General features: G+C 52.6%; 1 protein-coding gene across 4 annotated transcripts in view; it reads right to left on the minus strand.

Annotated features, from left to right (window-relative positions):
* Positions 1-13,803, minus strand: part of LOC141733313 (phosphatidate cytidylyltransferase 2) — a 51,041-nt gene that overhangs the window by 7,827 nt on the left and 29,411 nt on the right. For 3 of the 4 annotated variants that reach the window (XM_074563524.1, XM_074563522.1, XM_074563520.1), the window contains 5 exons: positions 8,676-8,869; positions 6,378-6,465; positions 5,830-5,949; positions 3,011-3,218; positions 406-538 (listed from right to left, as the gene is read on the minus strand). In XM_074563524.1, the coding sequence (XP_074419625.1) occupies positions 406-538; positions 3,011-3,218; positions 5,830-5,949; positions 6,378-6,465; positions 8,676-8,869 (743 nt within the window). Of the gene's footprint in view, positions 1-405; positions 539-1,296; positions 1,523-3,010; positions 3,219-5,829; positions 5,950-6,377; positions 6,466-8,675; positions 8,870-13,803 lie in introns of those variants that run through there. The other variant, XM_074563523.1, reaches the window with a different exon arrangement.

Raw genomic sequence — 13,803 nt, forward strand, 5'->3', positions numbered from 1 at the left:
CCAAATCCCCACTTCCTTCCTTGCTCTCACCCAGAGCCCTCCGCCGGCGCCGCTCTCAGCTCGGGCTGAGGGAGGCTGCAGGAGGTCGTGTTTCCTTCCTCTCTTGGTTTTCACACTCGCTGTGTGCCGCAAGGGCTCAATGAAAAGAGGTGCAGAGCAGCTCTTACCTCTGCTCCAGAAATTTAAGCTTCAAAATGGATAAACCCATGTTGTCAACTTGGGAAACCCCATTGGCTTTGGGAGATTTTCTCTTTTTCATTTCCCCCCACCCCCAAGATTTCGAAGCTCAGTAATTACACACCTTGTAATTACCCGCTCCATATGCACCCAGCATCTCCAGCTCACAAAGCCCCGGCACTGAAACACAGCTGAAGGCCAGAAGGAGAGAAACGAATGCATCTCTACCTTTTTCTCATCCGCACCCAGCGCCTGACCGCACAGCAGAAAATCCTCGTACTGCATCCAGGGTACAACCGGCTCGGGGAGCTCCCGCAGGTAGAGTTTGAACAGAGAGGCCACAGTGTGCACATCCGTGTCCCTGCAACGCGCAAAGAGACACCCCCGTGAAACTCGCACCCGGCTGGTGAGCAAACCCTTCCCCGCGCCGGGGCCATGAGATTCTATTTTAGCTCTGTGTGTAGATGCAGGAGACAGAGACAAATAAATAGGGAGGCCAAAACAAGCTGGGGGGAATCCATAGGGCACCCCAAGCCAGGGAACGGCCCTGGCTGGCAGAAAAATGAATGCTTGGTGGAGATTTTCCCCACCGTTGGGCTGGCAGGTCCCCAGCGTTCATTCCTGGGCTGAGCCTTCCCAGCCTGCGTTGGACTCCTGAGGGTTTGCATGCAAATATTGTCTGGTGTTCACGTATTTGGCAGGCACTCCCCACTCTGTGTGGAGCTGGCGAAGCTTGCCTGGGGTTTTTAAGATTAGCAGCAATTACTGAAGATGTTCTGCCGGGACAGATGTTTGCAGCTTTGCATACCATATAGTTTACATTATGTCAAAAGGACACTGTCAAGATCGTAAGCCTCTAATTTGACCTACCTTGAAGTCGCTAAACTGTTATAAACTTCTAGCAAAAATCCCCCAGGTCATTTATTTTTAGGATTGGTCGGGGTTTGTAAAATACTACTATTTTTAACAAACGCGCATAACCATAGAGGGTTTTGTTCACAGCTGTATTTTTGTAGGGCCTATCAATACACACCGTTAGGCATCCTGGATGCCTGGGCTGCAACGGCAGCTTTCTAACGCTCCCCACTTAGTCCTGCCGGCCTTGTGCACGCAAGCGTGCCTGGGCAAACCCAGACAGGCTGCGAAGGTGGCACTGAAGGTCGAGCCAGCGTCTTGCAGCATTCAGATCACTGGCCCTCCTCCTCTCGGAGAAAACTGAAGTGCAAGGGGCGTTGCAGTCACCCTGAGATCACCGCAGCAATGCTCATACCAAACAGGGTTAACACCGCAGGGCGCTGGGAAAAGGGCCAAACTCCCTCGCCATGCCCCACTGCAAAACACAGTTCTGAAAAAAAATAAAATAAAAACAAAGGCTTCACCTTCCTATGACCCCTGTGCAGGTTACAACAGGAAAGCTCTCAGCAGGACTCTGGCACCCAGAAAGCAAGAAATATTCAGCTGCAAAACCAACAGCCGGATTGGCAATGCTTCCAGAGGCGCCGAGGCTCTGCCTTGCACAGCACAGGGATTATTTAGGTAAAAGCGCTGTGGTTTTTCCTAACAGAGCTGCACAAAGCTAACTAAAATAGGAAGAGTTTTGCAGTTAGGGACAGGCCTGTGAATACAGAGATGAGACCCCAGCACTCCGCTTAGGCAAACTGTTTTGCACAGAAGTCCAGGGAAGCTCCTGGTTTTGGGTCCTCCCCTCCCACAAGCACCCCAGATCTTGCCGGCGGCTCTCAGAGCTCAGGTGGTGCCATACGGGGTGGCTTCCTTGGATGGGGCATCCCCACAGCCAGCCTCAAGGCCCTTCATACACACGGAGCCGCCTGTGCGCTCCTTGGCTGTTATGGAGGACAGGGCAGGGCAGGAATTGAACCAAAAAGACTCATTTCCAGTGCCATGGAAAGGCAGGACCCACTTTCCCTTCATCCCAGCACAGAGGTCGTTGCTTTCCCCGGTGCAAACCATGGGGTAAAGCCCCAGAGCAGCCTGCACAAGTAAGCAGGGGACGCTGGGCAATGCTTTATGCAACCGGGGCCAAAAGCAAGGGGTTACATCTGACTTGGGGGTGGGGAGAGGTGGGAAACCTCTTCATAGAGATGATGAGGCACCTACCGGGGCAGCGGGTCTGTGCGCTATCAAGGGAGGGCTTTATAGAGAGATGCACCAGGGATTTACCTTTTTTTCTCTCATTTTGCATAGGGCCTGGGGAGGTAGCAGTAGCAAGTCTCTCTCTCCAAAGCCTCTCTGGGACCTACAGGCAGCTCTCTTGGCTTTAGGGAGTTTGCCGTTTCCTCTTAGCCCTGCAGAGGAAGGGGGTCAGGAGGACGAAGCCTTGCAGCAGCCAAAATCTCTCTCTCATCTCTATATGGTGTTGCAGGGAAAAGGAACAGGAGGAAAATATCATGGCTATGGGCTGGCAGGGAAAGAAATAATTTCTACTGCATTAGGGCGTTCTCTGAGCTTATTTGTGATCCTCTACCTGCCCTCCTTTCTCTAAACCTCTAGCCTTGGCTGATGGGCTATGTAGGCTCTTCCCTTTACCTCCTTCCTTGGCTGCTCCTGCAAATGATAATTGCTGCATGGGGACAGGATTTTCCTAAATGCTTTGCTTTATTTCCATGTATCTCATCTCAGCACCCTCTGATTATGCTTTTGCCTCCCTTGGGGGTTTCTGCGGAATCCTCTCTCCTTGCCAAGCCCTTCTGGAGGGTCCAAGTTTCCTGCAGGCACTGCTGGGGTCTCTGGGGAGGTTAGGCAAGCTGCTTTTTTCCCAGATTTTGGGGTGGATGAGACCTAGTTGAGTAGGAGAGGGGGAATCCAGCATTACCGGTCAAATGATGGCCTTTCCCCGGCATCGAACGCATCCCTGAGCTGTTTCACCAGGTTGTCTTGGCCAGGGAGGCGGAAGATGCCCTCCTCACTCACACCGTGCTCCCGGATGAACTCAGCGCACTTCTGCACCAGGATGGGGACCTGGTGCTGCCCAAATTTCTGCTCATAGGCCATGGTCTCTGCCAAGCGCTGGCCAAACACCGCTAGGGAAAGGACAGAGAGGTTAGAAGAGCCCAAAAGCTTTGCTAAAGGCGCATTATCTGCCAAAGTGCTTCAGGTGCAAATGTGACAGCAGTACCTGCTTGTTTGATAGCATAAGTGCCACAAGAAGTCCGCAAACTGTGGGAAAGCAGAACTTCTTCCAAAGAAATAATAGCAAAACGAAACCTTTTTCCTCCTCCAAATAATTAACAGTTCTCAAAATGATTCAAACCAAGGTCTTGGTTTTGGCCATGCTGCTCGCCTGCCTTGGAGCAGGGTGCTGGTACAAAGGGAGACAGGAACAGCAAAAAGGCCGATGCGAGGGTACAGGGAAAGGCAAGCTCATCACACAAACCTGAAGGATATAGAAAGCACGGGAGACCACCAAGAAATAAGAAAAGCAGCCTTGCAGAGGTTTGGGGTTGGAACTCTTACTGATTTAGGTGCTTTTCTTCCCCCTCCCCTCTCCTCACCCTCCAGAAACTCCCCTGGGCAAAGAGCAGCAGTATTTTGCACCGAGTGGTACCTTTCCTTCGGAGCAATGGCTTTTTCCTCCTGAACTCGCAACAAAAGATGAGCTCAAAGGCGGGAAGGCAGCAGCCTGCGTCCCAGCTCTTCCTCCTGGGAGCCTGAGGCATGGTAAGAGCAGACAAATTCCAACTCGAACTGGATCTGGGATATTAATGGCAAAGGGTCCTATGGTCCTTTACCATATTTTTGCACCGGTAGTGCCTGTGATGTGTTCACCTCACGCTCTGAAGGCTGAAATAATTCCTGGGCATCTTCCAGATCAGGAAAATGCAAGTAAACACTCTCATCTGGAACCACAGGGCTTGTCAGCACCTGCCTGAGCATGGAGGTTTTTCATTTATGACTCACTCACGCTTTTAAATAATGAATATAAACCTGTCATTGTGCACAGTAAAAGCAAATAACTTCTTTTTTTTTTCTTTCCTTTCCTGACCCTCTGCTTTGGTAGCTGATAATGAATTTCTTATTTAACTGCAAGCTGGCAGATTTGTTCATTTGGGGATACCTCCCCAGGGCCAAAGCGATGTCCGTGCCAGCCCACCCGGCAGGCGGCTGTCCTTGTCGGGTGGCAGCCAACCCTGCAAAACCCCTCGGAGATTTTGGAGATGCTTTTGCTGTTGCTTCCCGCTTTGCAGCTGCTCTGCTTTTTGGTGTGCAATAAGCTCACAACTAGCTGGGTGACGCAGGGCTGCCAAAGGTGGGCTCTTGCCAAAACCTCCACTGTGCAGGGGGTTACTTTAAAAGCATATGTTGCCTTAACTTGCATTGAGGCCAAAAACCTAAAGCGCGAAGTTTTGGGGTCTGTTAACCTGTGTATTGACATAAATGCAGCTCCGTGGTACCTGACTTCTCTGCTATCCTTAGGGCTCTCTGCACCACTATAAATTTACATTTTCTGTCATATAAGGTCACTTTATGTAGCTGGAAGAAACTGGCAGCCTCTGAAGTTTAAGCAAGGATCAGATGCAGAGTTGTTATTAAATATTAGACCCAGGTGGAGCAATGCCCTGAAAATTTCTGGCTCCTGCAATCCTAATTTCAGATGAGTAACGCTGCCTCCCCCAGGGCACAGCACGTTTCAGTGTGGAGGCAGAAAACACCAGGGCTGCGGGCAAAAACCAGCTGCGTCGTCATTTAGGTGAAGCTTATCTGTGCCTGTGGCAGGGTCACGATGACAGAGCCCCAATTGGCACTGCCTGCTTGCTGGGATTTACATTAACACAGGAGCTATGGGAGACCAGAGCTCTGTCGTGCTTGTCTTATACAGCTGAAGGGCATGGACCCTCTAAAAAATAGAAATAGCGAGGGCAAAGCGCAGAGTGCGGGAGGAGAGGCTCAGGATGACCATCCAGGCTAGTGCTCTTTTGGAAGAGGGCTAAAGAGACTCCCGGCCCTGTTTCATTGGTGGATCTTGCTTATAGGAGTTCATCCTTATAGGAAAAGGTGCTGGAGTGACCTTTGCTGCTTCCTTTGTGGGCTTCACCTGTGGTGGCAAATTTACAGTGTGCTTCTCTCTGATTGATTCACGTTTTATACTTCCCCGACCACAATTTTGCAATGGCATAAATGCATGCCCGAGGGGGCTGGAGGCAGGGATCCTGTCGCCACAAGCCTTGCCTACGCGTGGGGAGGATGACTGCGTGGCCAAGACAGAGAAAATGGGGGAGAAGGGGGCTGGGCTGAACAAGAAAAGCTAGAAGAAAAGCAAATCAAGGACATCAGCAGGTGAAAGACGAGATTTTTCAACGCTTTATCCCTGAATGTGAGTTGTTTTCAAGAACAACATTTTTGGGGTCAATAAGTCAGTGAGGAAGTTTGCAAAAGAGCCTGAAACCAGCTCAGAAATCTTCATTCATGCTTGGCTGCCATTTCCTTATCACTGCCCGTGTTTGCAGCAGACCCAGCACCACGGGGCCAGTCTAGGAGTGGATTTCTAAGACATTACAAGTTACAGTCACAATACAGCTCCCTTTTCCAGTTTCATAGATTTACGAGTCCAGCTTTGAAATCCTCGCACAAAAGTACTGCAGAGCATGAGGCAGTAGGAAACCGCCTCTCCAAGAGCTCCCTGCCCCCCTTTACCTCCTGACGCCGACCCCAGCACTCGTCGGATGGATTTAACCCATTCCTCCATCTCAGACTGGGAATTGGCCATGAGCACGCAGGTGTCCTGCCCTGTCCGGTTCTGGTCTCCAGAGACCCCTGCAAAAAAAACATTTATTCATCATTTATAGACAGGATTGGAGGAGAAAAGACACATTCTTCTTGTTTTCTTGGCTAAATGCTTTTGGCTCCAAATTTCTGCATTAATGTCTATTTGGCTGTGAAACGAAGCGGCGCTCTTCTATTTCACCCGTGCTGAAGGTCTGCAAGAAAGGAACAGAAACTGCTTAACGTTGCAGCTTGGCAAGGCTTCTCAGCATGGGACATGGGCGCTGGCACGGGGCCTTCCTCCAGCCCCAACATGTGAATACTGAAAGCAAGACATTCGTTTTCATCTGCAACGCAGCGCTGTGGGGGCCTTGAAAAGAAGTGGGAGCAAAAGGGCTGCCAAAATGACATGCCCAAGTGATTTGGGGTGAACGGTCCAGCCCAAACGTGTGCAACGAAGAGGAGGGAAGCATCCTCACCTGGGATGATTTCGAAGATAAATTTTCCTCCTTCCTCTGGGTTGCTGGCCACCTCCTTGATGGTGCTTCCCTGGAGACACAGGCAGCCCTAGGACGAAGCAGAGCAGGAGCTGCAGATACCCATGTCCCGTCCCTCCGAGGCTGACACTATCAGGATCAAAGTCCTTCTTTCAAACAGACCGTGGGAGCTGGTGACCTATATATAAATGTATGCTAAAAACGATTTTTCAAACAATAAGGCACACTTGTTCAATGCCAGTTTTTCTGATTAAGTGATTCTCAGAATGAGAAAACTGGTTATTTTGCTCTTTCTTCTTTTTCCTTCCTTCTCGTGTTTTTTTTTTAACCCCTGTTGGGAGTGGGAGAAGAAAGTACAAAGGAGAGAGGACTTGGCAAAACACTGGAGCGTCCTCTTTCTGTTGCACCAGAGCAGGAAAGCTGTTGCTTTAACACAGCACCACTTCAAACCAAAAAAACCCAAAGTTTGGAGGAGAGGAGTAGAGAAAAAGAAGAAAAAAGAAGGGAAAGTGAAAAAAGCACAGTGGAAAACAGCCATTTCTTTCGCATTGTCCTTTCCCCAACGGTCGTGGTGAACATGGGCAGCTCGGTCCCCGCTGGAGAGGATGGGTGGGGAGCAGCCGAGGCGCGGGGGCCGCGCAGGCATGTGAGTCAGCACCGGCAGCCTCCCGGCGCAGGAAATGAGACTGTGCCACAGAAATGACGCTTCTCAGCGATTTCAGCCTCCTGAAAGCCATTGGGCTCCTGCAAGCAGTGGGGACCATCGGTGCTCCGACAGCCTGAATTCCAGCTGTGTCAATCAGAATCGTTGACGGGATCAGAGGGGTTTGAAATGACCCGGGATGGTGCATCAGGGCCACTGCGAGAGCTGCCAGAAGTGCCATAAATAGCAATAAGCTTTTTGCAGAACTTTCTGTTTCTACAGAAACAGAACCAGGGAGACTGCTCTCCCCAGTCCCCCCTGAAACGGGGGAAAACCAGAAATGGGACCTAGATCCCACTGGACTCAGCCCTGTGCTTTCACCCCAAGGATTTACTGATTGCCTTCCCCTTATGAACCTTTTCTATCTTGAGATTAGTTTTGCTACCAGTAACAATTTATGCAGAGACTGGCTTTTCCGGCAAAGGGGAGGACCTTTCCCTGAAATTTCTCAAAACAAGGAAAAGGTCGTGGATATTCAAAAAGTACATTACGGTGGGGAGAAAATGGTTGAAAACCTAAAATGTTATCCATATAAATTGGGAAGACAACCTGATTTCTTCCTGGTGGGTGTACTACTATGCGTACCCTGCGAAATGGTTCGTATGGGTGAGAGAGCGCGTGTTACAACGCGGAGAGGCTGAAGATGGGATGGTGCTGCCAGAGGGCTGCGGACCTCGGGCACTGGTGCAGCCGTTTGAATCGTGCCCAAGTGGAGTGGGTGATCACACCCCTGTTTTGTGCAAGGGGTTGGGTGCACGTTGCGCTCTCCTGGGGATCTCAAAAAGCAGCAAAACTGACAGGCAGCAGAGCGTTCGGCAGATTTCAAGCCTTTTCCCTTAGAGGAAAAGGCGGCGGGGCAGGTTTCCTCCGGCCACTCAGGGTGGACCCAGGGCAGCAGCACAAACTGCACCCGCACCACTGGGGCTTCTGCAAAGCCTGGGGCTGGGCCAGGGTGGGATACAGAGCCCGAGGCTGGGGAGAGAGAGAGAGATTCCCTTTCTTTATCCCCCCAGCTGCCCCCTCCTGCGGCAAGAGCTCCTAAGGAAGCAGCTGCCCTTCACCGCCGTCTGTCCAGCCCACAGCCCTGCTGCGAGTTCTGTCTTGGGCAGATCCTCACGCCCCGGCTGTGCTGAAAGTCCTGCTGGTTTTTTCCTAAAAGCGTCCTGTAAAATACCTTTCCTGCCAAGTGCATGGCTGAAACATCTCTCAAAGCTTCCATCATCTTGTGCACCCGTTGCTGCACCTGCAATCACCAAAATGGTGGTGTCCTGAGCTCTTTTTCTCCCCAGGCTTTTTCTGCTGTCTTGGAGAACGATAGCAACTTTCTAGTTGGTAACCGTTTGGTTTTTCCCAGCCCCCTGTTGCTTGTGCGCAGAGGGGCCAAGCCTCCAGCAGGGCTTGCAGGCACTTTAAGTGCGTAGATGATCCTGATGAGGATATCTCATCTCTGCTACTGCCCAGAGGCAGAAAACCTCTTTAATACCCTACTCCAGACCCATCCCAAATCATTTCCCTACGAACAAAGTTGCAAGAAGGGGGAGACTGAGGACCAGCAAAGCCCAGTGGCCTCATCCTACCTGTGGTTTGACATCATCCTCATCCTTGTAGTAGTAAAGCTGCTGGCCCTTGAGCACGAAGTACCGCTGCTGCCAGTTCTTGACAATGGAGCGCTGCTTTTTCAGCCAGCCGATCTTCAGGGGCCGCTCTAGCGGGTTGGGGGAGGCTGGCCGGGCACCCATCGGCTCGCCGCTCATCACGCTCTTGGAGCGGGCTGCCAAGGAAAGAGAGGGACGGGCTGTCAGGGACGCACGGGGACGAGCCGCCAGCAGACCCGCGTCCCCAGGGCCGATTTAAGCTACAAGAGCGAGAGCGGCTCTCTGCCCCTCTGCCTGTGCTGAGCAAACTGGCTAGAGTTTTTTATTAAAGGAAGTGGCTGCAGTATCTGTCAGTGTGTGCTTCCTTTTTCCTGCGTGGGAGTAATTGTCTTGCAAGTGAGAAGAAAATCATTAGCTTCTTTTTTTAATGGGAGCGTGTGTTTTTTTTATACCCACCCCAAACAGCCTGCAGCAGCGATAGCAGAATGACCCAGCCTGGCTTGAAAAAAAACTGTTTGGAAATGGCAGTTTTGCTCTGGGACAGGCTTGCCTGATGTTTCCAACGGGGCAGTTCTCACCCAGCAGAATTGGAAAGTCTCCAAGCGGGGGGAAAGCGCCAGTGTGGATTTACAAGCTGAGCAGAGCAGTGTCCCCTGTCTCCTCTTTGCATTGCGTAGACAAGTCCTGCGCCAGGGACCAGCAGCATGGCCCTGTGGCATCTCTAAATGCTTCCGTGATAGTAAGTGCCTTGGGAGGGATTGTTTCCAGAAGGAACTTTTGCCTCCGGACCGGGCACAGCAGGACCCCAGTGCCAACCCAGCAGGGTAGAGTTAGCATTTATGGTCGCAGGGCAAAAATAACAACATGACTCCAGGGGAATTCAGCTTCGCTGGTGTCTGCACATGGTGGTTTCCTGAGGTCTTGCGTCTCCCCTGCTAAAATGGAGCACCTGGCTGGGTCCTGGGCGTGAGGGCGGTGCAGCATTGGGGCCCCTGATCCCAGCAGCGTTTGCTGGCACAGGGCGTTCAGGCTGAGCCAGGGCTGTGAGGGAGGTGTTGGGCAATGTCGTGGGATGGGGGAAGCTGCGGCAGCTCCATATCTCTGCCCTCAGATGCCCGCTTTTCCCCTGAGCTGGTCAGCAGAGCAGAGAGCTGCAGTTAGATATGAGTGCCGATGAATCCTGGCGTGGACCTGAGTGCAAAGGACAAGCTTAAAAAAGGAGAAAATGAAAAATCACCCACCACTGCCTGGTGACGTTTGGGGCTGGAGGCATCTCACGCCTGAGCGGGTGCTCCCATTTCACAGACACCCACGGGGAGCGTGAGCCTACAAAACATTTTGCACTCAGAGCCAAGCGGTTACCAGTCGCTTCAGAGGTCGGGGGTGCTTCGGTTCAAGAGTGTGCCCAGCTTCCCCTCCCGAAATCCCCTGGAGCAAGAAACCCCGTTGCGTTTTGCCTTCATCCTTCTGAGCCAGGCTTGGGTAGGGCGCTCTGAGCTCACCTCTCCATCCTTTCGCAGCACTGCAAAGCACTTCCCAAACAAATCAAAAAGGATTGTGCGTCCAAAAATCAGCCTTCAGACTGCGGTGAGGATGCTGCTTATATCTCAATGTGCGCTGACGTGGGATGCCCCCTGCTTAGGATGTGGTTGTAATCAAGGACCTTTGAAAGGGATTTGCCAGCCAGCTCCCCTGAAAAATGCTGGTACTGGGGATTACCCTGATGCAAAAAACAAAATGGGGTTTCCAAATTGTACCTCGAGCCCCGGGCAGCTTCTTTGCTCTTTGCCAAAACATCCGCGTTACTCAAACCTCGTAAATATTAATATGATTCTCAGCAAACTGCTCGCGAGCAGCATCGCTCCTCTCAATAAGTCATGTTCCTTCACGTCTTGCGGCTGCCACCGACTCCTCGGGGTGAGGGTTTTTGGGGAATGATCCCCAGGGGTGGAGCAGCCGCCAGGAGCGCGGAGGCACTGGGTGCAGGGCGCTGCCCGCCTCCCACGAACACTCTGCTCTGCGGAAACCACGGCCCCTTGCCAAAGGGCAAACCCCCAGTGGGCTGGCTCCAAACTAGCCCCGTCCTGCAGAACGCAGCACTCCCACGAGCCAGCCATCGAATGCCTCCCTGAATTTTGCTGTGGGTTCTCCTGGCCCACCATGGGACCTCATCTCCTCCTCAATGAAACAGAGGTGCTGATATTCTCTCTCTTTAATTAGCGCTAACATTTGCAGAGCGAGGTCTCCCTGCCAAGCACCGACGACCGCAAAGGTTTAATCTGAAGTGAAGCCGCTGCGCTGCAGCTCGCAGGCTCCACGCGCACGCCCAAATGGGTGGAAATCAAGGGTTCGTCTTCATCCATCGGCTCCCTGTTCAGCCTTCCCCAGCGAGCTCAGCTCAGCCCAGCCACACTGATACTCCAGTGGCACCAGATTTGGGTGGAGAAATTGTGTCTTTTATGAAAAACGCCATGTTTTACTACTTTTGATTGGAGATATTAATCTCCTCCTACGCCCATCATGGCTGCATCAGGGCTTTGCACCATGGAAAGGAAGGGACCTGGCAGGCACTGCTACCCAGGCGTTCCTCCTGCTCTCAGCCTTGAGCTTAAATGGCCAGTCTTTGCTGTAAATACGGTTTCTTCTCTCCCTCTTTGCAGCCTCTCCCAGATGCATAAGGAACGTGCATTCCGAGGGGTTCCACTGGAGTCCCCTTTCTTTAGCATCAGCCCTTCGGAAACGCCAGGCTCGAGGTGCAGCCAGAGGGCTGTGCTTAGCCATGGCTCAGCCGTGTTCGTACGCAACGCACACCAACACGCAAATGGATTTTCCTTCTGCACGAGACAGTTCTCCCTGCGCTCTGGGCTCATTTAAGGCCAAAATAACAGATACTTCTTGCCCACGATGTGAGCACTCCCCAACCGCTCTCCCCACCGCAGGGCTCGTGCAGAGGCGTGGGGAGGGAGCTGCTGTGGGGAGCTTGGCTTTGCACATAGCGAGGCTATTTTTGCCCAGTGGAAAGTTTTCTGCATTCACAAAACCAGAACTACCAAGGCTGCGGCTCCCTCCCTTACCACTTTTCCAAGTTGCTACCTTTTGTGGCCGGTGCGATGCCCAGCTCATGTGCGATGACCAGCTGGAAATTTTATGCTGGGCTGGGGTGAAGGTTTTTTCCTGGCTCTCACCAGGGTGGCCTGGCACCTGCAAACATCGTCTTCTTCACCAACACATTGCCACCACTCTTGGCCTCACTCATAGAACCATAGCATCATAGGGCTGGAAGGGACCTCTGGAGATCATCTGGTCCAGCCCCCTGCCAGAGCAGGGTCACCCAGAGCAGGTGGCACAGGGACGCCTCCAGGCGGGTTTGGGATGTCTCCAGAGACGGAGACTCCCCCACCTCTCTGGGCAGCCTGTGCCAGGGCTCTGCCACCCTCACAGCAAAGAAGTTCCTCCTCGTCTTGAGACGGAACTTCCCATGGTCAAGTTTGTGCCTGTTACCCCTTGTCCTGTCCCTGGGCACCACTGAGAAGAGCCTGGCCCCATCCTCCTGACACCCACCCTCCTGACACCACTCCTCCTTGCCACGCTCACAAGGCAGGAAAGAGCCACTAAGAGCAAACGTGGTGCCCCTCGAAGTATTTCCTGTAGTAACCACCTCTGAAGTTGAATGTTTCCTCCAAAACATCCTGGGTCTTCTTCCAGCCCTGGGGACTGGCCATAGCAGGGTGCCCGCATCCTGCTGCCTGCTTCCCGAAAAGAGGAATCCTGCCAAAGTGTGACTTGCAGGAGATACTGCACTGGGTGTCACCGTGATGTCCACGTCGACGCTGGCTCCTGCCCCAAATCCTTGTCTTGGGCAAGAGCCCTCCCTGCCATCCCCTTTGCTCCTGCCCTTCAGGAGGGATGTCAGGTACTTGCAATAAAAAACAGTAAAAGCAAAAGTGCCACAATAGGATTTGCGATGAAAATTGACAATGCAATTTTCTCCTTCATTGAAATAAATAGCTTTGCATTTCTCTCAGCATCAGGAAGCACACAGGAGCTGTTGCGTTGTCCTGGGGCTTACAAAAGCTGCTTGTGCCACTGCCACGGCTGGGGACGAGGAGGGGGAAGTGTCCCGGAGCCGGGAGGAGCCAGTGAGGGCGGTAGTGACTAATTTGCAATTATTTTCCACAAGCAAGTCACATCCCTGCTGCAGCCCTGCAGATCAGCAGCGGCTGATCCCCGCAGCCAGAGACCCCGAGGCACGAGAAGAGTCGAATCACCGAGCTGTGCCCCAACGCTCAGGTCTCCGCGCACGCGCACACACACACTTGTGTGAAGCGAGTGGTTTGGCCACCCCAATGAAAGTGGCTTCAGATAGAAGTCCAAATTGCCTTTGCAAGAAAATCCGGCCAGGAGGACGTTGCAAGCTGACGCAAAGTGCGATGAGGAAGAGCTCAGCACCGCAGAGGCTGGCTTGGGCAAATCTCTCTGCTGGAAGGACAAATCGAGTTGCCAACGTGTGCCTTGACCAGTGCCAGGACCACAGAGGGCCTTTGCCTCAGTGCGTGCACAAGGCTGGGCTCCTGCACCTCTTCCTCAACCGCAGCATCCTCACCCCCAAATCCCCTCCCTGGTCGCTTCACCCAAAGGCAGGCATTGGCTCCGCCGTGACATTTTGGCCACAGACCCCCCTGCAGGGATCCCTCACTCCTTCCCAGTGCCGTTCTCAAGTGGTTTTGATGCTGGAGATGGATTCCATGGCAGAGGAGGGCCGTGCAAAGCCTGAGCAGAGGCAGCAGATAAGTCAGGAAATGGCACAGTGAAGCCGTGCTGTGGCACGGAACGCAGCACAGGCGTCAGAGGCCTCTTTACCACTGGTGAAAGGAAACCAATGATGTTCAGGTGGGCGAAGAAACCTGAGCAAGAGCGAGATTGCTTCCTCCAGCCTTCACCACTCCGTCCACCTCTTGGCCTGCACTTCACCTCCTGCAAGGCTTGTGCCGGCAGAATCATAGAACATAGAATTGCCCGGGTTGGAAGGGACATTTCAGATCGTCAAGTCCAACCGTCAACCCAACTCTGACAAAAACCATCACTAAGCCATATCTCTAAGCACCACGTC

The sequence above is a fragment of the Larus michahellis genome, chromosome 20, assembly GCF_964199755.1.
Source record: "Larus michahellis chromosome 20, bLarMic1.1, whole genome shotgun sequence".
NCBI lineage: Eukaryota > Metazoa > Chordata > Aves > Charadriiformes > Laridae > Larus > Larus michahellis.